The 24,806-nt window shown below is 44.0% G+C and overlaps 1 protein-coding gene and 1 long non-coding RNA gene across 17 annotated transcripts in view; one reads left to right on the top strand and one right to left on the bottom strand.

Annotated features, from left to right (window-relative positions):
- ANK1 (ankyrin 1) overlaps positions 1 to 24,806 on the bottom strand; it is a 240,387-nt gene that overhangs the window by 138,138 nt on the left and 77,443 nt on the right. For 5 of the 16 annotated variants that reach the window (XM_001139450.8, XM_063817057.1, XM_001139606.8 and 2 more), the window contains exon 1: positions 3,330 to 3,446. The exons of the other annotated variants lie outside the window; for them this stretch is intronic. In XM_001139450.8, coding sequence (XP_001139450.2) covers positions 3,330 to 3,356 — 27 coding nt within the window. In that variant the 5' untranslated portion in view covers positions 3,357 to 3,446. Of the gene's footprint in view, positions 1 to 3,329; positions 3,447 to 24,806 lie in introns of those variants that run through there. 16 annotated transcript variants of the gene reach the window in all.
- LOC107976295 (uncharacterized) lies at positions 3,583 to 6,837 on the top strand. The gene is made up of 2 exons (XR_001720158.3): positions 3,583 to 4,198; positions 4,814 to 6,837. It is a non-coding gene; the product is annotated as an uncharacterized LOC107976295 (long non-coding RNA).

Consider the following 24,806-nt stretch of genomic DNA (forward strand, 5'->3'; position numbering starts at 1 on the left):
AAAATCCCCACATCAATGTACAAAGCCCTGCATCTTCTGCACCTGTGCCCCTTTCCCAATCTCTCCGACCTCACCTCCTCCTGCTCCTCCTGCCTCACTCTGCTCCAACCACACTGGCCTCCCGGTTATTCCCATGACACACGCAGTGCCTCAGGACCTTTGCATGCGCTGTTTCCTCTGGAGTTTGGCCTGGCTGTTTCCTTCACCTCTTTATCCAATGGCACCTCAATGAGGCTATCTCAGAGTACCCTATTTCAGTTGCAGAACTCCCCACACATCCTATTTCCCTTGCCCGCTTCCCTCTCCCTCAATAACAGGACTGACTTTTCACCTTTCAACAGAATGCAGTTTACTCCTTTATTTTGTTTTTAGCCTGTTTCCTTCCCCTGCTGGGAAATAAGCTCTGCAAGGACAGAGTTTTTGTCAGTTTTATTCACTGCTATATTCCCGGTGCCCCAACAGGACCTAATACACAATAGGTGCTTCATAAATGCTTGTTAAAGGTTTTTGTTTGTTTGTTTGTTTGTTTTTGAGGCAGAGTCTCACTCTGTCACCCAGGCTGGAGTGCAGTGGCACCATCTCGGCTTACTGCAACCTCCACCTCCCAGGTTCAAGCGATTCTCCTGTCTCAGCCTCCTAAGTAGCTGGGACTACAGGCACACTCCACCACGCCTGGCTAATTTTTTTTATTTTTAACAGAGGCGGGGTTTCACCATATTGGCCAGGCTGGCCTCGAACTCCTGACCTCATGATCCACCTGCCTTGGCCTCCCAAAGTGCTGGGATTACCGGCGTAAGCCACCGTGCCTGGCCGTAAAGGTTGTTAAACAGACCTGGAGGACAAAGGTTTTTAGTCACTTTACCTTTAGAAAACACTCTATTTTCTCGTTCATTTTGGCAACAACAACAACAACTGAAACCCTGCTTTTCTAAATATATTTCAGTTTGATTAATCTCAAAATAAGTCAGCTGGTTTTGCAGAGACACTGGCAGAACCATTTTGGGGTGAGAGGTGGCAACCTGGGTTTAAAAACTATTATAGGCCAGGCGCAGTGGCTCACGCCTATAATCCCAGCACTTTGGGAGGCTGAAGCGGGTGGATCACCTGAGGTCAGGAGTTCAAGACCAGCCTGGCCAACATGGTGAGACTGAGACTTAAAAATACAAAAATTATCCAAGCATGGTGGCACGCACCTGTAGTCCCAGCTACTCAGGAGGCTGAGGCACGAGGATTGCTTGAATACAGGAGGCAGAGGTTGCAGTGAGCCAACATCACACCACTGCACTCCAGCCTGGGCAACAGAGCGAGACTCTGTCTTAAAAATAATAATTATTATTATTAAATAAATAAATATAAAAACTAATTACAGCTGCTTGAGCCATGAAAAAAGAATGAAATCATGTCATTTGTAGCAACGTGGTTGTAACTGGAGGTCATTATGCTAAGTGAAATAAGCGAGGCACAGAAAGACAAATACTGAATGTTCTCAGTCATACATAGGAGCTAAAAAAGTTGATTTCTTGGACCTAGAGAATAGAATAATAGATACCAGAGACCAGGAAGGGTGGGTGGGGGGCAAGAGAATGAAGAGAGATTGGTTATGCGTACAAACATACAGTTAGATAGAAGAAATAAGTTCTGGTGTTTGATAGCAGCTTAGGGTGACTATACTATAATAGCAACAATACCGTGTACATTTCAAAGTTACCAGAAGAGAGGACTTGTAATGATACCAACACGTAAAAATGATAAACATTCAAGTCGATGGACACCCCAAATACCCTGTCTTGGTCAGTACACATTCTATGCATGAAACAAACACTCACACGTATTCCACAAATATGTAAATTATTATATACCAATAACAGAGAAGAAACTAATTATAATTGACCCATAAAGTCAAGGGTGAGTTGAGTCTATGGATCCTGGTTACAACAAACGTCTTCAAGCCTCTGTCCCCTTTGCTAATGTTTTCATAACCTCACTTCAGTAACTCACTTCAGCCTCACAGCAGACCCATTTCCCAGACAAGAAAACTGAGACACAGAGAAAAGTGGCTTGAGGCTGTAACTTGATTTGTGAAAGAAGGCTAATTTTACCCATTTTTTCCATCGGCCATTCCTTATTCCTGCAAAACACTTGGCTTTGAGTCTGAAGACAGTTCACACATTGCACGGGACACCTGCAGTCACCCGCCTCCTTCCAAAGTTGGCTATGATCAGGCCTCCAAGACTCACCCTGAACCTCTGCCCTAGAGTGGCGCCACAAGAGGAAAAAGACTCTACCAACTTAACCTGAAGTGCTTGCCGCTGGTGGAACTAAAGTGGGAGGCCCAAGCTTCCTCTACAGAGCCTCTCCCTCCTTAGAAAAAAAAAAAAAAATCAACCAGGAAAGGCAAATTGTACAGATGCCACTAAAAAGAAATTCCCACTTAATATTGCTTCCTCTGCACCCAGCGACTTTTAGACAAGCAGAAGACGAAATGCCCTGCCCGCGACTAAACCAGACTCCTTTTCATTTACTACCATCTCAGCGTGTGTGTGGCCTGATGTCCAACTCTGGGCTCTGAATCCATCACTAAACTAAGAACCGTACCCAACAAAGGACACTGACACATGGCACAGGCTGGCCGTGCTGCCAGGCAGAGATAGGACGGGTTCTATCTACACAGGGAGAACAAGAAGGCTGGAGTGGCCTTGCTAACGCGCCATTATCACTTGAAAAATATCCATGAGAGCCTATCTCCCCAGGCCACGCTGCCGCTCTTTCCCTTCCTTCCTAGACATATTTCTCTCCATGAATTAACAACATAAATCCAAAGAACCGAGCAGGTGTGACCATGAGACCACCGGCCTCCGTGGGTCTTTGAGAAAACAAGCCAAAGTCCCCTTCCAAATGACAGTGACAGCCCCCTAGCCGGGTGGCCCACCCCGCAGCCTGTAATAACACACCTACAAAACGCAGTTTAGCAGACTCAAAGGAAAGCTTCTAAGATCTCAATAGATTTGGACTATAATCCAAAAACCATCCCTCCCCAGCGCTATTGCTGACAGGACATAATTCAGAGACCCAGGTAGTTGGAACTCAATTTGACAGCAAATCTCTGGATGTAAAAAATATGAAACTGGCTTCAGCGAGTAGGACAGAGTCCACCTGCTGCCTTCAGCGACAAGGTCGATGTGCCGCTATGCTAAGGCAGGGAGCCCACGGGGAGGCGAGGCGGGTGGGGTGTGCAAAGCTGCTCTTGCTCGCGTGCTGCCTACTGGCGCGGCCTGGGTGGCCCCCTCCTGACATCCCCCCGTCCACCCGAGCAGCCGCCCAGTACTCACTTCGCGGAAGCCCACAGAATAGGGCATGCCGGTCTCTCAGCAGGGGCCCGCCGAAGGGCCTTGGGGGCTTGCGGAGGAGCAGCTGGGGCTGGCGGACTCACCGCAGCCTCTGCGGGGCCTGTGACGTGCGGGCCGGGCCCCCGAGGGCCTTATCGGCCCCAGAGGCGCTTGCTATCGGGCCGGGCGCTCCCGGCACGGGCGGGCGGAGGGGTGGCGCCCACCTGGGGACAGCAGATTACAAGAGCACCTCCTCCCCCAACCCCAGGAGGCCCCGCTCCCCAGGCCTCGGCCGGCGCGGACCCCTGGTTGCCCCGGGGTCGGGAGCAGCCGGGGAGAGCTGAGTTCAGAGCCCAGAGTCGGACATCAGGCCACACGCTGAGAGGGTAGTAAATGAAAGGGAGTCCGGTTTAGTCGCGGGCAGGGCATCTCCTCTTCTGCTTGTCTAAAAGTCGCTGGGTGCAGGGGAAGCAATACTAAGCGGGAATTTCTTTTTAGTGGCATCTACACAATTTGCCTTTCCTGGTTTTTGTTTTGTTTTGTTTTGTTTCCTAAGGAGGGGGAGGCTCTGTAGAGGAAGCTTCGGCCCTGGGTGCCCCTGGGTTGGGAGCAGCCGGGGAGAGCTGAGCCAGGGCGCACGCCCTGTCGGCGCTGCAGGTGTGGGGCGCAGGAGTCCTTCTGGCCGGCGCCTCCGCCCCCCGGGGAGGCTGGAGCTCTCCAAGGCCGGGGAGCCTCCCGAAGCGCGCTGCCCCCTCTGTTCTCCGCGTGCTTTCACTAGGGCCCCATGCTGCTTAGTGGCCGATTTGCAGGGAATCTGGGCACAATCTTAATAACACCAGGGCCAAAAATAACAACGTTCCTGGGAACCAGAGGTGAGTCATCGCGAACAGCGGCTAGGAGGGCGTGGGGTGGCGCGGGCAGGGGGGCGCCCAGGCGGTCCCGCAGCTGCCAGAAGGTCGGGGCTGCCCGCCAGCCAGGCTGGACCATCCCAGGCCAAGCTCCTGCAGGCCTGGCCTAGGAAGCCGCCTTTTGCAACGTCCGCCCGTCCAACAACGGTATGAGATGTCATCTGCCCAGAATGGCTTTATCAGTGAGAACACCGTACCCTGGAATGGCAGTTGGTGGCTGGCAGAGGGAACAGGTGACCCCGAGGAGCTGAGCTGCGGGGCCAGGGGCATGGCAATCTCCCTGGAGCCTGGGGGGTGGTGCTATTAAGGTGGCAGCTGTCTCCCTCCATGGTTTCCTCTAGGGGTGGGTGTCACCGCTGGGGGCCTCTGGTGCAGTCCTCCCTGAGAAGGGTCTCTCCAGCCTTCCTCACGTGATGCTTGGCCTCCTGCTGGGCCCACGCTGGTCCAGGTACCCTGACGAGGCCGCCATCTGGCTTTATGGCTTTCCCGCAGCACCAAACTGGCCTTGCCATGAGGGCACAGCTGCTGCGGAAAGATGCCACCGAGATCAGCTTCATGACCCGTCTGTGTTTTCCACAGCAGCTGGAGCGCACCCCATGGATGCTGGGCCATCTCCCCGGGGACTAGTGCCTGACAGAGCTGACAGAGTTCTAGGCCACATGTGGGCTAGAAGGAACCGCCATGTCTACCACAGCACAGTCCTTAAGCAGGAGCCTTTTGAAGCACTTGGACTCAAAACAATGGCTGTTTGTTGTTGTTGTTGTTGTTGTTGTTTGTTTGTTTTGAGGGAGCCAGAAAGCTAAAAAATGTAAAAGAAGCAGGTCACATTAGACATGATTTCAGACAGCCTCCCCGAAGGACAGATGATCTCACTTGGCAACACATACTGGGCCAGGCTCACTCATGAGGGGGCAGCGTGGCATGCACCCCACTCGGGGCAAGAATGAGGCTTAAATATTAGCTGACTCAGAACATAGCAAGTGCTCAGTAATGGCTTCTGGAACGAACCCGTGGTTGTCACCAGCAGGAGTGACGAAAGCTAGAAGCCGTTTCACCATCCAGGGAAGAGGAGGAACAATATTTTTCTCTTTGGAGTTCCCACACTCAGAAGAGAGAACACCAGCATATGAACACAGAGTGTCACATGATGTAGGAAACGTCCTGTAGGTAGAGAGTATAATTCCAAAGCTTAGGATCCTGCTAGTTCCTTGTGCAGTGCTTCCGGTGGGCAACATGGTGACCCCCCAGTCCCTCAGGCTTGAGGCAGGCCAGCACAGCTTCTCTGGGAGCCAGGTCATTTCAGAATTTAACCCCAGAACTAGGTCACCCCAGAACTAGGTCACCCCAGGCAACACAAGTCTCCTCTCCCTTGGATACAGGAAGCGGAGGAAAAGGCCAGGCATGCTCAGGGGCAAACCAACACCCAGGTGAAAGGGAGCTGGGCTGGTTTCAGGGAGCAGCCTGGTTTCAGGGAGCCGGACTCATGATGTGCTTGAGACCCTCAAATTCACCCCTGGAAGCAGCTGCCCCCGTGACAAGGAACTAAGGACAGGCATGTCATGAACTGTGAATTAGAGTGACATTTGTCCCTCCCTTCATCAACAGACTGCCCCAAGAGCTTCCCAAATTATCTGCCATAGAATACCTTGTTTCCCTCGAGTCTCTGAAAGGGGGCCGCAAAAGCTGTCCCCACGCTGGAAATGCAGGGCCAGGCTTTTAAAGTTTTGCTCCCGGATTATGAGAACACCTAGAAAATTCAGTGCTCCTCTCCACTCCCCCAAACCCCTTCACAAGCCCCCACCCTTCGTTTAACAAACATATATATAGTGCTTTCCTGGTACCAGATACTACTTTAAGCACTTGACAAAATATTTAGTCATACATAAAACCCTTATAATTACACTGTAATTCACTCTCGTCAGATCCAGTCATTGTGAAGAAACGGAGGCACGGGGAGATTAAGAGAGCTACTTAAGAAGACACGGTGCCAGGTTTCTACCCAAGCCATTTGGATCTAGGGTCTGGAGGCCATGTGAGCCATTTTGCATTAGATTAATGCTTTAATTCAGTTCACAGTTAGACAACATACGTTCCCCATCTATATCTATACCCATCTGGAAGGCAACAAAAAGATGATAAACTGATAGTGTCATGTGCCCATGACCCAGCTAACAAAGAGGCTCTGGGTTCCAATGCCCCAGTCTTTCATGGGATTCCATCGACCTCATGCCCTGCTCCCCTCCCCAACAGAGATGGAAACATTATCCTGAATTTTGTGTTTATCATCCCTTGTTTCTCTCTATAGTTTTGCCACTTATGGTTGTATGATTTTTGTTTGTTTGTTTTTTGAGACGGCATCTCGCTCTGTCACCAGGCTGGAGTGCAGTGGCATGATCTCGGCTCTACCTCCCAGGTTCAAGCCATCCTCCTGCCTCATCCTCCCGAGTAGCTGGGACTACAGGCACACGCCACCATGCCCAGCTAATTTTTGTATTTTTAGTAGAGACGGGGTTTCACCTTATGGTTGTATCTTTAAACAATGTCTTGTTTAGTTTTGCCATGTTTTCGGACTGTGAATAAATAGAATTATTATGCTGTGTGAATTCTTCTGCTACTTGCATTTTTGCTGCAACGTCATGTTCCTGAAATTCAGCCAGGATTCATTTATTCCTTTTCACTGCTGTGTGATATCCCATTATAGGCAAATAGTACACAATATTTATTTATTTTCCAGATGGGATCTCATTCTGTCACCCAGGCTTGTAGTGCAGTGACCCCATCACGATTCACCGCAGCCTTGAACTCCTGGGCTCAAGCAATCCTCCTGCCTCAGCCTCCTGAGTTGCTAAGGCCACAAATATTTATCTATTTTACTGCTAATGGAATTTGAGCTGTTTTCAACTTTTTCCTATTAAAACATTATTGCTATGAACATTCTTATAAAAGCTTCCCAGTGCACGTGTGTGAGATCTTTCTAGTGTGTATGCTAGCAGGAGAATTACTGAATTGTACCGTACATGTATCTTCAATCTTATTAGATAACACTGACTTGTTTTTGAAATTGGCTCTTCCAATTTACACTGTCAATAGCAGGGTTATGTGGTTGCCCTGCAAGTTCAACAACATTTGGTATTGTCAGACTTTAATATTTTTGTCAATCTGGTTGGTATAAAATGGTATGGTGTGGTGCTTTTTATTTGCATTTCCATGATTACTAATGAGGTTGAGCATCTTATCACATGTTTATGAGCCATTTACTTTTCCTCTTCTATGAAATTACTATTCAAGCCCTTTGCCCATTTTTCTGTTATGTTGTTTGTCTTTTTCTTATTGAGGTGGAGGAGTTCTCTGCAGTCTGAATACGAATCATTTTTCAGTTATGTGCATTGAAAATATCTCCTCCCAGTGTGTAGTTCTTTACACTTTTTAAAATGGTATCTTTTAACGAACCAATATGGGTTTTAATGTGTCAAATATGTTGATCATTTTCTTTATGGTTTGTGTTTCTTTTGTCTTGTTTAAGAAGTCCACTTCTACCCTGAGCTTATACAATTTTTTCTGTATTATATTTATTTTATAGGGTTTTTGTTTTGTTTTGTTTTGTTTTTTGTTTTTGAGATGGAGTCTTGCTCTGTCGCCCAGGCTAGAGTGCAATGGCACCATCTCAGCTCACTGCAACCTCCGCCTCCCGGGTTCCAGCAATTCTCCTGCCTCGGCCTCCCGAATAGCTGGGACTACAGGCACTCACCACCACGCCTGGCTAATGTTTGTATTTTTAGTAGAGACAGGGTGTCACCACGTTGGTCAGGCTGGTCTCAAACTCCTGATTTCAAGTGATCTGCCCACCTTGGCCTCCCAAAGTGCTGAGATTACAGGCATGAGCCACCACGCCCGACCTATAGTTTTACTTCTCATATTTAGGTCTTTAAATCCACTTGACTTATTTTGTGTATGATGTGAGTTGAGTTCTGATTTTTACTATGTGGATAATGAAATATCCCTGCACCATTGATTGAATAGCCCATCCTCTCCCAGCTGAACTGTGTCATGTTCATCGTTTATTAAGTCTCCACATGCATGAGTCTGTTGGAGAGGAGAACTCTCTCCTATGATCCATTGGCCTATAAGTCTATCTCAGTACTGATGTCATACTGTCTTCATTGCTACTGCAACTAATAATACATTTTATAATAAGTTTTAATATTGTCCGTAATAAGTCTTAGTATTGTTGAGGAAGTCTCTTTGCTTTATTCCTCTAGAAAAGCATCATAACAGCTGGGCACAGTGGCCTACACCTGTCATCCCAGCACTCTGGGAGGCCGATCACTCGGGCAACATGGCAAAACCCCATCTCTACTAAAAATAGAAAAAAGTAGCCAGGTGTGGTGGCTTGCATCTGTAGTCCCAGCTACTGGGGAGGCTGAGGTGGGAGGATCACCTGAGCCTGGGAAGTCATTGAGGCCACAGTGAGCGATGATCATGCCACGGCACTCCAGCCTGGGTAATGAGAATGAGACCCTATCTAAAAGAAAGAAAGAGAGAAAGGGAGAGAGAAAGGGGGGGGAGAGAGAGAGAGATGAAAAAAGAAAGAAAGAAAGAGAGAGAGAAAGGAAGGAAGGAAGGAAGGGAAAGGAAAGGAAAGAAAGGAAAGAAAGAAAAGAAAAGAGAAAAAAAGAGGGAGGGAGAGAGAGAGAGAAAAAAAAAGCATCAAAGCTTCTCTTGGTCCTTTGCCCTCTTGTTTGATATTTTTATTGGGTTGTTACAGTCTATAGATACATACATTTTTGTATCTTGAGCCTGTAGCCTGAAATCTTGTTGAGCTCTATTATGAGGTCTCATAGTTTGTCCCTGGCTGGTCTGAGTGCAGTGATGTTTACAACTAATTGATCACATTCAGTTACAGATTTATTTGTTCCTTCTCCATTCCCACTGCTTCACTTGACTAGCCTTCAAAAAAATTGACCATGATTCTCTTTGATTTTTCTCTGTAGACAATTATTATCCAGGACATTTTGTTCTCTTCTTTTACAGTTTTTGAACCCCTTCTTTGCTTTTCTTGCTCTATTACATTGGGTAAGATATCCAATATATTTTTGAACGGAAACAGTGATAGCATGTTTATCTAGTTGCTGACTTAAATGGAGCTGCTTTTAAAGTTTTACCATTAAGTATAATGTTTATGTAAGACTTTTGTGAATATCTTTTTATTAGTTAAGGAAGTTAGCTTCTAGTCTCAGTTTATTAAAATTTTAATCATGAATGAATGTTGAAATCCAAATTTTTCTTTTCCTTTTTTGTGAAGGTGGTACATTGCATTAATAGATTTTTCTAATGCTAAACTATCCTTCCATTTTTGGGTTAAACCCTTCTTGGTCGTAATGAATTACTTGTAATATAGCACCATTGAATTAGAGTTGTGGAATTTTCTACAGGATTTTTGCACCTATATATTCATAAGTTATATTGGTTATTTTAATTTGCTACTGCTGCATAACAAAGTAGCCCCCAATTGTGCTGAATTAAAATACATAAATTTAGTATTTCAGAGTTTCTGTGGGTTGGGAATTCAGGGGCAGTTCATCTGGGTGGTACTGGCACAGTGTCTCTCAAGAAGTTGCCATCAAGATGTCAGCTGGGGATGCAGTCATCTGAAGGCCCAACTAGGGCTGGGATTCACTTCCAAGATCCTCAGATGGCTGCTGGCAGAAGCTCTCAGCTCCTCACCTCATGGACCTCCCATAGGGCTGCCAACCATCCTCTTACACTGCAGCTAGCTTTTCCCAGGGTGACCCAAGAGAGAAGGCAGAAGCCACGAGGCTGTCATGGCCTAGTCTAGACATCACATATCATCACTTCTGCCACATTCTATTTGCTAGAAGCAAATCACTAAACCAGCCCACCCTCAACAGCAGGGGAATTGTCAAAGGGAAGTATATCGAAGAATGTGTACATATTTAAAACCCCCACATGGCCTATCGTTTTCTTTTCCTAAATTGTCTCCAGTTTTAGTATCATATTATACTAAACTCACAAGGTGAGTTGGCTGGCTTCTCTCCCTGGCTATGAGAGGGATTAATTAATTGCCTGCAAAATAATCTGGTCTTTTTCAATGAGAGGGTAACTATGGGAGGGAGATTACTGATTTACTTTATTTCATGTTAAATGTTTGCTCAGGCTACCAGTTTAGGAGATCAATATTTTTAGAACATATTCCAGATTCTGAAAACTTGATTCTCATTCGCTTAAACTTTACACATCTCCATCTGCTTGGCACTGGCTTAGAGTGCTGTGAAATTCCCACATTCAGGCAAAACATGGTGAAAACAGAGAAGTGACCTCAGTCATTTTAAAAAGTCAGCATGAAGAGTGGGGAAACTAAAAGCTTTAAAAGGTTAAACAACAGATGCTTAATTAATTTTTTAAAAATTCAAGGGTAAACTCCCACTCATTCCGGTAAACTTAGAGAATAGTGTTGAATGGAACTCAAACTTTTTTATCTCGGGACCCTTTTACAGTAAAAAATATTAAGGATCCCATAGAGCTGTTTCTTTCTTTCTGTGTGTGTGTGTGTGTTTCTCTCTCCAATAGAGCTCTTTCTCTCTCTCTCTCTCTCTTTCTTTCTCTCTCTCTGTCCCTCTTTTTGTCTCTCTCTCTCTCTGTCTCTCTCTCTTTGTCTCTCTCTCTCTCTCTCTCGCTCTCTCTCTGATTCTTGCTCTGTCACCCAGGTAGGGGCACATTGTTACAATCATGGCTTGCTACAGTCTAGAACTCCTGAGCTCAAGCAATCCTCCCACCTCAGCCTCGAAGTAGCTGGGACTACAGGTTTGTGCCACTGCACCCAGCTAATTTTTTTAATTTATTTTTTGTAGAGACAGGATCTCACTATGTTGCCCAGGCTGGTCTTGAACTCGTGGGCTCAAGCGATCCTCCTGATTCAGCCTCCCCGAGTACTGAGATTACAAGCATGAGCCACTCCACTCAGCCCCATAGAGCTTTTTCTTAAATGTGAGTTATATCTAGCAATATTTACTATATCAGAAATTAAAACTGAGAGTTTCTAAAACTATGTATATATTAATTCATTTGAACATAGCATAATAAACCAATTTCACATTAATACAGACAACATATTTTTCTGAAAAATAACTATATTTTCCAAAAACAAATCAGTGCAAAGAGGGTCACTACTTTCCATTTTTGCAAATCTGTTTAACATCTGGCTTAAGAAAAAAACAGATACGTTCCCATATTGCCATCTACATCAATGTGGTGGAATAGGTTGTGTCAGTTGAGGTATGTGAAGATCTGGCTTCGCTTGGATATGTAGTTGGAAAAAGGAGGGGTATTTTAATAGCCTTTTCATTTAATTGTGAAATTCTTTTTCTATACTACATAAAAACTCAACAAGTGGTAATTTCTTAAAGGCTGGTTACAGAGTGGAATCACAAAGAATATTAATGAGCTTTTCATATCCTTTACACTTGCAAGAGAGGGAAAGTGAAAAAGTCCAATAACATTGCTGTATTATGAAGAATTTTGACCCTAGAACCCCTTGAAAGGGTCTTTGGGGAGCTCCCTGGGTCCCCAGGCTACACTTTGAAACTGGAAGTTTAGGCACTCAAATATACCTTGACGTTAAGCTATTTTTAAAAATCACAGAACCAGAGTATGATAGACTGGACAAGAACTCAGTGAGTGGTGGGGCCCATGTCCTCATTTTGAGAATAAAATGGCAGCCCAGGGAGACAACACAATTTGTCCAGGATCTTTCCAGAGCAGAGTTCATGCATGCCCTGTTCTTTCCACTACTGTGTATAAAAAGGAGCAAGATAAAGGGAAAAAAGGAGGAAAAAGATAATATAAAAGCAGCACAGGCCAGGTGCAGTTGTTCATGTCGGTAATCCCAGCACTTTCAGAGGCCAAGGAGGGAAGATCACTTGAGGTCAAGAGTTCAAGACCAGCCTGGGCAACATGGCGAAACCCTGTCTCTACTAAAAATACAAAAATTAGCTGGGTGTGATGGCACCTGTAATCCCAGCTATTCGGGAGACAGGAGAATTGCTCGAGCCTGGGAGTTAGAGGCTGCAGTGAACCATGATGGTTTGAGCCTGGGAGTTCAAGGCTACAGTGAGCTATGATGGTGCCACTGCACTCCAGCCTTGGCAACAGAGCTAGACTCTGTCTCAAAAGAAAAAAGCAACACAATGTTGTAAGAGCAGATTGTGACAGGCTCCACTCTCGATGGTTTTCCATGACGATCGTCCAGTTTATAGATGTCTTGTCCTCAGAAATCCCTGGTTATGCCTGCAGTGGATCATGCTGTTGCTGCTAACAGTTTTACCATCCACAGATGTGAGAAAAATAGGGGGAAAAGTAAATCCATAAAATTATACTTCTTATCCTTATAAGAGGAGGGATGGAAGAATTAGACACTTCACAATAATGCTAATAATTAACATTTATTAAAATTTATTAAGCACTTACTATGTTCTCATTCATTCATTTGTTCATCATTCATTTATTCACTCATCCATCTTTCTCGTAATATTTACCAAGCACCTATTATGTGCCAGTCATACTACTAGGTATGCAATGGGTAAAGAAAACAGACATGGTCTAGAGTTTTGCATCGTTATTCACTCATGACTCCAGCAATCTGATGGGGCAGGCACTGTGGTAACCCCCATGTTACTCATCAGATGACCGAGGCAAGAGAGGTGCTTACCAAGGTCACAGAACCAGTGAGAAATGGAGACTTCAATCCAAGTCTCATGCTTAACCATGACACTATATTGCCTCCCAGATAAGACTCTAACGTGGCTTTGAGTCACTTATAGTTTATTTATGTTAATTTATACTCCCTTCAAGTCCAGCATTGGAAGCAGAGAGTCCGTACTGCCCTGTCTGTCGTGGCCCTTTCACCTTCTTCCTGTGAATAGCTGGCCCAACATCACACCTTGTATCTGTAAGCAGGACTATCCCTAGGAGTTGACAGGAAATGGCATTGAAGAGGGGGTGGTGTCCTGGATGGATCACACGGTGCTGGTGGTGGCAGTGGTCATGATGAAGAGGACACTGATGAGGCCGGGCAGTATCACATAAAATCTCTGATCCCCTCTAAGTGCTCTTGAGATAATATTTGAAATCTTAGGGTATTGACTTCCTCTCTCGTTTTTAAATCTGAGAGTAAAATACTAGTGTTCAAAGGACGCTAGTTGAAGAAAGCCAGATCATGTCTCCAAAACTTCCCTCTCTCCAAGCATCTACAAGGGGGAGCCAAAGAAGGGAGTGGGAAGGAGAACTGGGTTTCTCTCTACAAAGAGGAGGAGGAGAGGAGAAAGAGAGGAAGGGGGACAAAAGAAGGGGGAAGGAGGAGGGAGGGGAAGAGGAGGAGGGGAGGAGGAGGAGGAAGAAGAGATGATGATGAAAGAGGAAGAGGAAGAGAAGGACTCCTTCTGGAGACCGTGCCTGGCCAGCCCCAAGGTCGGCAGCCCTCTGCTCTAAGGCCAGACCCAGAAAGGGTCTTCTCTGCAGAGCTTGCCAGAGCCAGGGACACCCCACCTCCTCTATGAGTGCAGCACCCTGGGGCTACCTGCTGCACCAACTCAGACAGCTCTGGCCCACCATTGCAGACCCACCATGCAATTTCTGATCACACCCAAGCTCCCATGGGGTTGTTTCAATTCCAGAGCAACTTTTCCTGACAGCTCCTTGTCTAGAGAAAAGCACTGGAGTAAGATGGTCTCAGTCCTGGGCGAGCCTTTGTTACTTAGGCCATGGAACCTGGGACATGCCACTTACCTGTTGTAAGTAAGGCACAGTGCCTCAAGCCTGTAATCCCAGCACTTTGGGAGGTCGAAGCAGGTGGATCACTTGAGGTCAGGAATTCGAGACCAGCCTGACCAACATAGTGAAACTCCATCTCTATTAAAAATATAAAAATTAGCCGGGTGTGGTGGTGGCCACCTGTAATCCCAGCTACTTGGGAGTCTGAGGCAGGAGAATCAAGTGAACCCAGGAGGCGGAGGTTGCAGTGAGTCAATATCGTGCCCACTGCACTCCAGCCTGGGTGACAGAGCGAGACTCTGTCTAAAAAAAAAATAATAATAATAAATAAAAATGAAAATAAGAATGTTTGCTGTTTCATTTAACCCACCCCCTACTGCTGCACACAGATGCTTCCTAAATTTTTTTTGCTAATTTAAACAATGTTACAGTTAAGATTTTGTGCTCTTGAATGTGACTATTTCCTTAAGATCTTTCCCAGATAATTTTCTAGACTGCCTGAAGTCACAGCTTATGAACATTTCTGAGGCCTTATTGGGCATTATAGATTTTCCAACCAGAAAATGAGTGTTTCTCTGCACCGTGCTGGCAAAGGGTATTTGTTGTTATTATGTTTTAACTTTTTGCTATAGGATTATCATCCCCACTAGTCACCCAGCTGCATGACTGCCCTGCAAGTCTTGTTCTTGCCTTTGGATGGCCAGACCCAGGTGACCACACAAATGTGGTTCATCCAGGGCTCACACTTCCCCAGGTGACTCTCCTTAACTGGGGAGTCGTTCTTAATCTCCACTTTGATCTCATGCCTTACGGGTCTTTTTTGTACATGTTACTGAGTTAAGGGCATGACCACCTTACACATGCTGGCTTAGCCAAGATTTATTTAGCTAATTATCCCAACCCTTTGAGGATCCGTAAAACAAACACTACATCTACACCAAATGCGCAGCTCTGTGAAAACTTCCAAGCCAGCAGGAGGTTTCCATCTTATAATCATCATAGAAATAACGTGGAACAATTAGCAAACGCGTCAACATGCACTATGGTGTGTGATACTCAAAAGCATGCTGGAGTTTCAATTATCATGAAAAATTGTTATTATTCCTGTTTTACAAAGGGAGGAATTGGGGCTGGGTATGGTGGCTCACGCCTGTCACCCCAGCTACTTTGAGAGCCAAGGTAGGAGGATCACTTGAGCCCAGAAGTTCAAGACCAGCCTGGGCAACATAGCAAGACCCCACCTGTACAAAAAAATTTTTAAATTAGCCAGGCATGAGGGTGCATGCCTGTAGCCCCAGCTATTCGGGAGGCTGAGGCAGGAGGATCGCTTGAGCCCAGGAGGTCAGGCTGTAGTGAGCTATGATCGTACCACCACACTTCAACCCGAGTGACAGAGTGAGACCCCACCTCTAAAACAAAATAAAAATAGGGAAGAATTGAAACTCAGAACATCAAACTGCACTGCCCATGATCCTACAGCTAATTACTGACTGAGGCTGGAATCCATTCTTCTGACTAAACCCCAGATGCTCTGCCTCTCCTACTTTGTGAAAGTAATCAGTCCTGTTGTTTCAGGTTAACTGACGGCTGGTGCTCTCCCACCGTCATGTTACCGTGAGCCACAGGGATCCACAGATGTGGGAAGGGCGTGTTATATGCAGGCAGTGGGGAGGGGGGACAGAGAGAGAGACTGAAAGAGAATTTCGCTTCAGGTTCCCCTAAATTCCATCTTTACCCCTGACCTGCTGATTATAAAGTTTAAAACATTAAAACATCCTGTTGAAGGGTCATTCTCCAACCTGAAGGGCATTTAGACACCCAAACTCTTTCCATTTCTGCTTTCAGATCTGGGCGAGGTCTGCCTGATTATTCATAGTTTGGCATTTCCTAAATCCAGGTGGCGCTGGGGGAGGAAAGTCCGTCAGACTGACAAATGCTGAATGTGCACAAATTAGCTCAAGAATCAGCGAATCTGCGGTTTCATGTCAGGAGGTATAAAGATTGGAGGCTATTTTATATTTCCCCCCAAAAGAGGGAAAGCTTGGGCAATGGCCACTCCAGCTTTTTCCTGCACCCCTCAGGCCGTGGATCTGACCTCCACAGAAGGAACGTGTTTCCACGGTGAAGCCGTCTGTGGCCCCTCTGCTGAGGCTGCCCTGAAGCCGTGTAAAGGCTTTTTAGTGGCTGGCAAACCCACTGTCTGTAAGCAGTGGCTGCAGGTCCATCGGGCCACACAGGAGCAGAGCAGCTCTGAGTCATCCAGAGTGGAGCCTCTCTTCTGGCGTCCCTGACGGGCCTTCCAGAGCAACGTGCCGCCGAAGCGTAATAGCCCGATGGGTTCATCTTGCCCGCTGCTCAGAAAGCCAAAAGCGCGGAGAACAGGCACTGCCCCAAAGTAAGGGCCTCAGGACCACAGGGCCGGGAGAGCCAGGAGAACAGGAGAAACTTCCCACACCTGTCTCCCCGGGAATTCGGAGGCCAGGGTGTTTTAAGGGTACTTTGGCAGGCAGAGGCTGGGAAACTGAAACAATGGATGGCATCACTGAGGTGCCTAAAATCGTCTTCACGCAGGTGCGTCGGTTCCCGGGTGCGGGTCTCAGGACCAGGTGGCGGTTCTTGGTCTGCAGAAATGCTAAATCTGAAAAAATATCTCAAAGGCCCCTTCTTTAGGTTTCACAGTAGTGATGTTATCTCTAGGGATAGTCAGAGAAGTTATAAATCTTGCCTGCCCTGGTTACATGACTCTGGGGCAGTACACAATTTATAGAAAAACAAGCTAAGCATGGCAGCTCATTGTTTAACTCTGCCTATCCTTTAGCAAAGCTCAAGCCGCTACCATAATTCAAACCTTGTTTCGTGAATGCAGCTTCAATCTCTGAGGAAGGGAGCGGGGGTTTCAGTTTTCCTTGCTTCAAAGTTTAACTATAAACTAAATTCCTCTCATAGTTATCTTGGCCTCCATTCCAGAATAAGCAAAAACAAAACAAGAAACAAGTTAGCCTATGGGATTAGAAGCAAGATGGAGTCAGTCACGTTAGCTTTCTCTCATTACTTAGAATTCTGCAAAGGCGGTTTCAGAAGACTCGGAAGTCCCTCCTCACACAGGAGCTGCCATTGCCCCGCGACTCCCACCTTCTGCTTCCACTTCTGCCCATCAGCCCCATTTGGAATAAACCCACCGCCTTCCCCTCAGTCTTCATCCACTCTTAGGGATGGCACTGCCCTCCCTGGCTCAGACTGCCCTCTCCAGGCCACAGGCCAGACCCTTCCACCAGTCTTTGTGCTGCAGAGACCAGAGCACGGAACCTCCCAAACCTCAGTGTGTTCAACTGCACAGTGGGACTGCCAATAGTGTCCACCTGACAGGGATGCTGTGAGGACTCCGTGAGGTTATGCCGGTGCAACGTTCAACACAGTGCCCACACGTGGTATGTGCTCAGTACATGTAGCTATTGTTATTATTATTATTGTTAATTTCTCTGACTATACTTTTAGTTTGTCCATGTTTCTCAAGATCTTTCAGAGGTGGTGATGACATACCTGTATATGTCCTAACACAAGACAAAGAGCAATTATAGCCTCCATTCATCTGAATAGTTAATGATCCAGCTCCCTGAGAGTTAAATGAAGCTGCTTGCTACGTCTGCAGGCAACTGTAAACTGGAATGTTAATCAGTACATGGCCAGGGATGGGGCCCAGCAGCACATCACTAAAGCTCTCCCTTGGGGCTGATATTAATTCATCAAGTAACCCACTTAATGTATAGTTGTTCCATGAGTTCCAAATCACTTCGTTATCATCATCCAACCCAAATATCTTTATTTTCCTTCACTTTGTCTGCAGGGGAGCAAAAATGGCTTCTCTCCACTGTTCTAAGTTCTTTGGCTGTGCTACAAATTAAGTTGACATAATACAGATGAACAGGGAGAAAACCATAATTATATACATAATTATATATATGGGAGTCCCACAAAATATGAGACTCAAAGAAGGGTCAGATGTTTGAAGCTGATAGAGTGTCCTAAGCTGTAGAAAGGAAGAAGGGCCTGGGGCCTCCAGGAGGAGGCAGTGGCCAGCCATGGAAGGTCAACGGAGGAAATGCATGGTCAGCAAAGGCTGTCCTGCTATGCAGATAAAAAGTAAAAGTTGTCTAGAGCAGTCCTCTTCCTGATAAAGATACTTTCATTACTGTAGGTTTCTTTCATAGATGTAGATTTCCTTGACAAAAGGACAGCTTCTTAGAGCTACTCTTGTGTCTGCAGTTTCTTAGAATAACCAGCATGAAATATACCAGAGAATAGCAGTCCCCAAGCTTTTTGGCACCAGGGACCAGTTTTGTGGAAGACAGTATTTCCACGGACCAGAGGTGGTGGGATGGTTTCAGGATGAAACTGTTCCACCTCAGATCATCAGACATTAGTTAAATTATAAGGAGTGCACAACCTAGATCCTTCTCATGCACAGCTCACAATGGGGTTAACACTCCTATGAGAATCTGATGCATTCGCTGACCTGACAGGAGGCGGAGCTCAGGCAGCAATGCTTCCTGGCTCATTGCTCACTTCCTGCTGTGCGGCCTGGTTCCTAACAGGCCCCGGACAGGCTGAAACTCTCCCAAGAAGTTTTTAAGTCCAGAAACTGAGTTGGTAGTTTGTCCAATAACCCACCAAAGCGTTATTTCTATGGCAACAAAAGAAAAATATAAGTTAATAACTGGAGCAGAGAATAAACCAAATTTCTAAGTCTGAAGGGCAGCCAGTTGAGAAAATGTCTAGATTGTGGGTTATAACGAAGCACCTTTTGCAGTTTGAATGTCTCTGGCGATCTAAGTGGCCCACAGGGCAATAGGCACAAAGGTTATCCATACACAGCATGTTGTGGCGATTTCTCCAAAGTTCACATCAGGTCATCTGGCTTCAGCTTGCAGGGCTTCTGGAAAAGGACAGCTTTTGTTTTTAGTGATTCCAAGTCAGAAAGGTGGGAGAAATTCTGAAATGGTAGCTTGTAGAGTCATAGCCAGATATTAAGAAAATTCAGGTTCCAGTACAGTTTAGAGGTAGACAAACATCTCAAGGAACATGAAGGCCAGAATATAATAACAGGTACCCTATAGTTTCTACTGAAACATGGATTTTCTTACAGTCACCCCCAGTTTTACCAAAGGTAATTACAGTAAGACTAATATATCTGCAAAATAACTTTAGTCTTCTGAAACTTGGCCTGAGCATTTACAAAAGTGCAGCAAGAATGGTGATTGATCATATAAGCTCTTTGAAGTCTGTTTTGCTAGAACTTTTAATAAGGAATCTCAGATTGGACTTTTAAAATCCTATTAAGGCTAGGAAGCCAAGCAAAGGACTCATCATCAAACTTCGTCTGTAATACCTGTAGATTGGGGTGAATTCCTCTCTTTTCAAGATCCCTAAAATATTCTGAGGTTCCTGGGCCTGCCAAGAAGTGACATTCCTTACCCACCTTTAATGTAACAATATGAACTATGTATTCAAGGTACCACATCAGTTGTTTGTTTTTCCAAGGGCTTCAATGGCTCCATAAAGTCAACCTTAGTTCCTTAAAGTTGTCTAGCATATTATAAAATGTGACATTCAAGTCAAAGCATTGGTAACATAATCAGTGTTTCCAATTGTGTCCTGTTACAAGAACAGATTCTTATTACACTTATGCAAATAACTATACTGCCATTTTAAAAAATTCATAGAGGCCGGGCGTGGCGGCTCATGCCTGTAATCCCAGCACTTTGGGAGGCCGAGGCAGGTGGATCACGAGGTCAGGAGTTCAAGACCAGCCTGGCCAACATGGTGAAACCCTGTCTCTACTAAAAATACAAAAATTAGTCGGGCGTGGTGGCAGGCACCTGTAGTCCCAGCTACTCAGGAGGCTGAGGCAGGAGAATGGCGTGAACCCAGGAGGCGGAGTTTGCAGTGAGCTGAGATTGTGCCACTGCACTCCAGCTTGGGCAACAGAGCAAGACTCCATCTCAAAAAAAAAAAAAAGTATCCTCCTGGGCTCATTCATTTGCATGTAATTAGTTCTTATTCTGCTTCATGTTATTAGCAGTTTCATGAATCCATCAGTTTCCTTATTAGAATTCTGGAGATTACTATGCAGTCTGGTGGTATGATCATAAAGTTATCAGAAACCTGTATTCCAAAATATTTGTCAGAGTGTTTTCCATGAATCTCCTTAAAGAAGCTTTTAGAGAATTAAAGTAAAACAATAAATGGATGACAAAGACTTAAAATAGCCATGGTTAAAGATCGGATGAGATTTCATTATAATAATGATGCACCTGACAAGCTATTTATTTATTTATTTTTATTTTTTATTTTTTATTTTTAGATTCTTATTTTTTTATTATTCATTTTATTTCCATGGCAAACAACATCTTAAAATAATAACTAGAATCATGACTGATTTATCGGAACTTAGCAGATTTCTAGGAATTGCATGTAATAACGTATATCCACATAACTCAAAGAAGGTTAAACATCATTTCCTACTTGATAATGCTTTCCATGCAAATGTAACATAAAATAAGGCCAATTAGCTTAGTAGGTATGTTTTATAAGAAGAGAGAACAATTTGCTTTTGAAAACTTCCAGGGGCTCATCTGAGAAATCCCGAAGTTATTTCAAGATCAAAAAGATTTAACTTTGAATTTGATTTTGGAAAGTACCAATATCAAAAGGTTTAAACATTTGATAAATAGGATCACAGATCATTATGAAGTAAAATCAAAGTGACATGAGATCTTAAAGGCAAATATTAAAGGCTTACATAATCATAAAAAGCCTTAACTCTTTTAATATTGAGAAGACTCAGTTTTCTTAAGTAATCAAAGACCTAATAATGAAAACATGAAGCACAGGAAATTATTTTGATAAAACACAGAATCCTCTTTTTTTTAAGGCAGATCACTCAAAAGGTGGAAAAAAATTTTCACTATCTCTTATTAAGACTACAAAACACCCTTGTTGTTAGAAGAGAAGACTAAATTCTAGTTTTGCATCAGTGTACTTTTGATATTAAGACTCATTTTAAAAACCGTTATAATAAATGTATTCCATTTTAGTCAGTTTGACCCTATAGGATCCCTCTTGCTCTCTTTCTTCCCAACTTCATGTCCATTCAGTTTTCCCCCATCTTTCCTTCTTTCATTTTGAAACAACCTTTTGATAACCTCTAAACTAGACAAAGTTATTTTCCCTCTACAAAAAAAACCTCATACCTTATAACAACTTACTTTCCTTGTATACTTTCCATGCAGAATTGTTTTTCTTATCATTTACAGTAGTTTTAATTATGTTATTAGAATTTTAAGACTTAGTAACCCTAATTTCCAGTGAAAACCTAGGAAGCAAGCAATTTTGAACTGTCACATAACATTTGATGACTGCATATTTCATCATTTCTAGAAATATATGCTTCCTCATAGAATACTTTTTCAATGTGGAACAGGAAATATTTACTAACTCAAGTATATTTTGTCTCTATAAAATTTAAGAACCCAAAGGTAAATAAACTTAAATTTATGTTCACCAGTTAATGTTTCAGTACTTTATCTTATTTGGAAATAAACTAGACATTCGATGAAGATATCGAAGGGTATACTTACCAAAGAGATTGGGAAACCTTTTTAAACAGACATATTATAAAACATAATTACTGTTTAAAAGTCCATTTATAAACCTTTATCGCTCTTACATCTGTGTAATTCACTTGTTCTTAACAATTATGTTTGGATTATTCATAAAAATTAAATAAGACATTAGATAAAGCTAGCCATCATTTCACGCTATTTCCATTAACTATTTTCATCGCACCTGCATGTTATGAGAGTCACAAAAGCAAGAACATAAGAAGTTAAATAACTGGACTTTTGTCTTACTGATGTGATTGATATACACACAGTAATGGACACTGCAGTTTTACTTGCACAGTTGCTCTTAGGTTGAACCCATAGTCTTACGATTTTAAACATCTAAGAGATGAAAATTTGGTTGCATTATATTTAATGCTAACAATTCTGAAGACATGCCTGTTTTAATTAAACAAATAATATTCTTTTTTTTTCTTATTTAGAGATAAGGTCTTGCTCTGTCACCCAGGCTGGAGTGCAGTGGTGCAATCATAGCTCACTACAGCCTCGAACTTCTGGGCTCAAGGGATCCTCCCACCTCAGCCTCCCAAGTAGCTGGGATGCACCACCCCACCCAGCTAATTTTTTATTTTTTGTAGACACAGGGTTCTTGCTATGTTGCCCAGGCTGGTCTTGCCCTTCTGACCTCAAGCAGTCCTCCCACCTAAGCCTCCCAAAGTGTTGGGATTACAGGCATGAGCCACCAGGTCTGGCCAATAATATTCTTATTTACCAAATTTTATCGGTTACATGAAGTTGAAAAGCACTTTGGTTAATTTCTCTTTTTCTGAGAGAACAATTTTTATAAACACTTATTTTTCTTTAAGCCAATTAAATAGACCTTATCCAGAGATAGAAAATATCACATTACATGACATACATACATACTTAGACATACATAACCATATAGATAGAAACAGATCTTACTAAATTTTAACCATGTGCCAGATACAATAATGCAAAATTCACTTATAAGAGAATAGCTGGATCTGGCAAATGGGACCAGTGAAGTTTCCCTGCTCAGGTGGCTCATGCTTTTGTACTCAAGACTTGTCATTTGCCAGTTTCCAAATAGTTTCTTTTTTTTTTTCTTTTTAACCTGAGAATCATCTCCCTGAAGTTTGCACTTCAAGAAGGATCTTGATAAGATCTTAGATAAGACAGGTTAGAAAATTTACATCTCAAAAGCACAGAGAAAGAATTCAAGTTTTCAACAGGAAGGAGTTTTGGGGGGCACATTTGCCTATTATCAGAAGTCTAGGATAAATCTATTAAAACTTTTCCTTCTTTTTCTTAAATGCAAGACACTTTTGTTTCCAATGTTCTGATTTGCTGAAGTTTTTGCAAACATCTTGAGATGAACAGGTGAGGTTTGGGTACTGGCAAGAAGGCTAGGTGGGCTTTGAATTGCTTCCAGAGGCACATTCCTGCGGTGATAAAGCCTCAATGTGTAAGACAAGGACAGTTGTTTTTAATTCCCCTAAGAACTGGGTTGCAGCCTGAATGTCAAGGTGCTGACCCATCCATCCAATCTTCAGTTTGCTCCTTTATATCAGGAAGCAGATTTCCAACTAGGATGGAAATCAAAATATTCCTCTGTTCTAGAGTTAGAGCTATTTGTCTAGAAAAGTTTTAATAAGCTGTTTTCTTTCTTTCTGAGTACACAGTTCCATTTTAGCTTAGGAGGGAAGAGCTAAAGGAAAAAATTCCTATCATGCTTTATATAAATCAAAGCTCTAAACCGAAGATATACCTAACAAGTGACTCAAGACCAAAACAAACATGCGTTTCTCCACTGAACCATGAATGCATGAGGCATCTCCAAAGAGAGACAAAAAAGATGCAGCCCTTTCACAATCCAGGGCCACTCCCAAAGACAGCCACGGAGAGAAACCCTGAGACAATGCTCCTGAGAAGTGGCAAGAGTTGGTGTGCCAGCTGCCAATGGGCTGCACCTATGTTTCTGTCCGGCCACATTCTTGGAGATTTCCAACCTTTTGGATGGCCACCTGCACACACAGGCCCAATAACCCACGTGCCCCCGCTGGCTGCAAAGTCAAACAAAGTTCTTGGGGAAGAAAAAAATAAAAGAAGACATATAGGAAAGCAATAACTATCCACAGGAGGGAAAGGGTTAATAACTAATGGGTACCCCAACACCAAGACTCAATTCAAACCCATTCCTACAAATGTTTCCCGCCTGAGCTAATGGAATTTACTGAGAAAATGGAGATTTGGAGGAGTAAGGTTTTAAATCAGGGGCCCAGAGCTCCAGAGTTCTTCCAGAGGGTCAGGACCAGGGAGTTGTGGATATAAGAGAGCACAGAAGAGGAATTTAGGCCAAATTGAAACAATTTTAACTTGGTTCTAAACTTGATTTCTGCTTTTAATCTTGCTAAAGGGGCCCTAAAGCTAATCATTAAATCCATTATGTCTTCTTTTCAGTTGGATTATACCATAGGTATCAGTAATACAGTTGTTTAGGATGTGAGCTCTCTAAAAATTTTTTCAAATATAGCCAATTTATTTATCCCAGAGGTAGTGACTCAAACCAATAAGTCTTTCTTTCTTTCTTTCTTTCCTTCTCTTTCCCTTTCTTTCTCTCTCTCTTTTTCTTTCTTCTTTCTTTCTTTCTTTCCTTCTTTCTTCTTTTTCCTTTCTCACTATATTGCCCAGGCTGGTCTTGAACTCGTGGGTTTCAGCAATCCTCCTGCCTCTGCCTCCCTAAATGCTAGTGAGAGAGGAGAATGGAAAAAACCTGGTCAGGCAGGCAATTAAAGTGTGTCCTTGGTTGAATTCTTTCAAACAAAAGAACAGTCCACAGGCACAGATAAGGGATTGTGCACAGCGGGGCTTGCCTAAGACACGCCCACAGCTGCACAGATAAGAAAGCCTACACAGGTAACTTGCCCAGACATGCCGGCAATGGAAAATTCTGTTCCCTAACATATGCACAGTAAAGGTAACAAAGCAATATGGAGTAACTCAAGCTAAGGGCCCGCATGCACACTAGAAGGACAGGGTAGATCTACCAGCCTCATTGATGCCCAGACCTCACTGGTTTCTCATAAATAAGCCTTTGCATTCAACTGTAAAAACAGCAACCCTCTTCTGGGTCCCCTCTC

The sequence above is a fragment of the Pan troglodytes genome, chromosome 7, assembly GCF_028858775.2.
Source record: "Pan troglodytes isolate AG18354 chromosome 7, NHGRI_mPanTro3-v2.0_pri, whole genome shotgun sequence".
Classification (NCBI taxonomy): Eukaryota; Metazoa; Chordata; class Mammalia; order Primates; family Hominidae; genus Pan; species Pan troglodytes.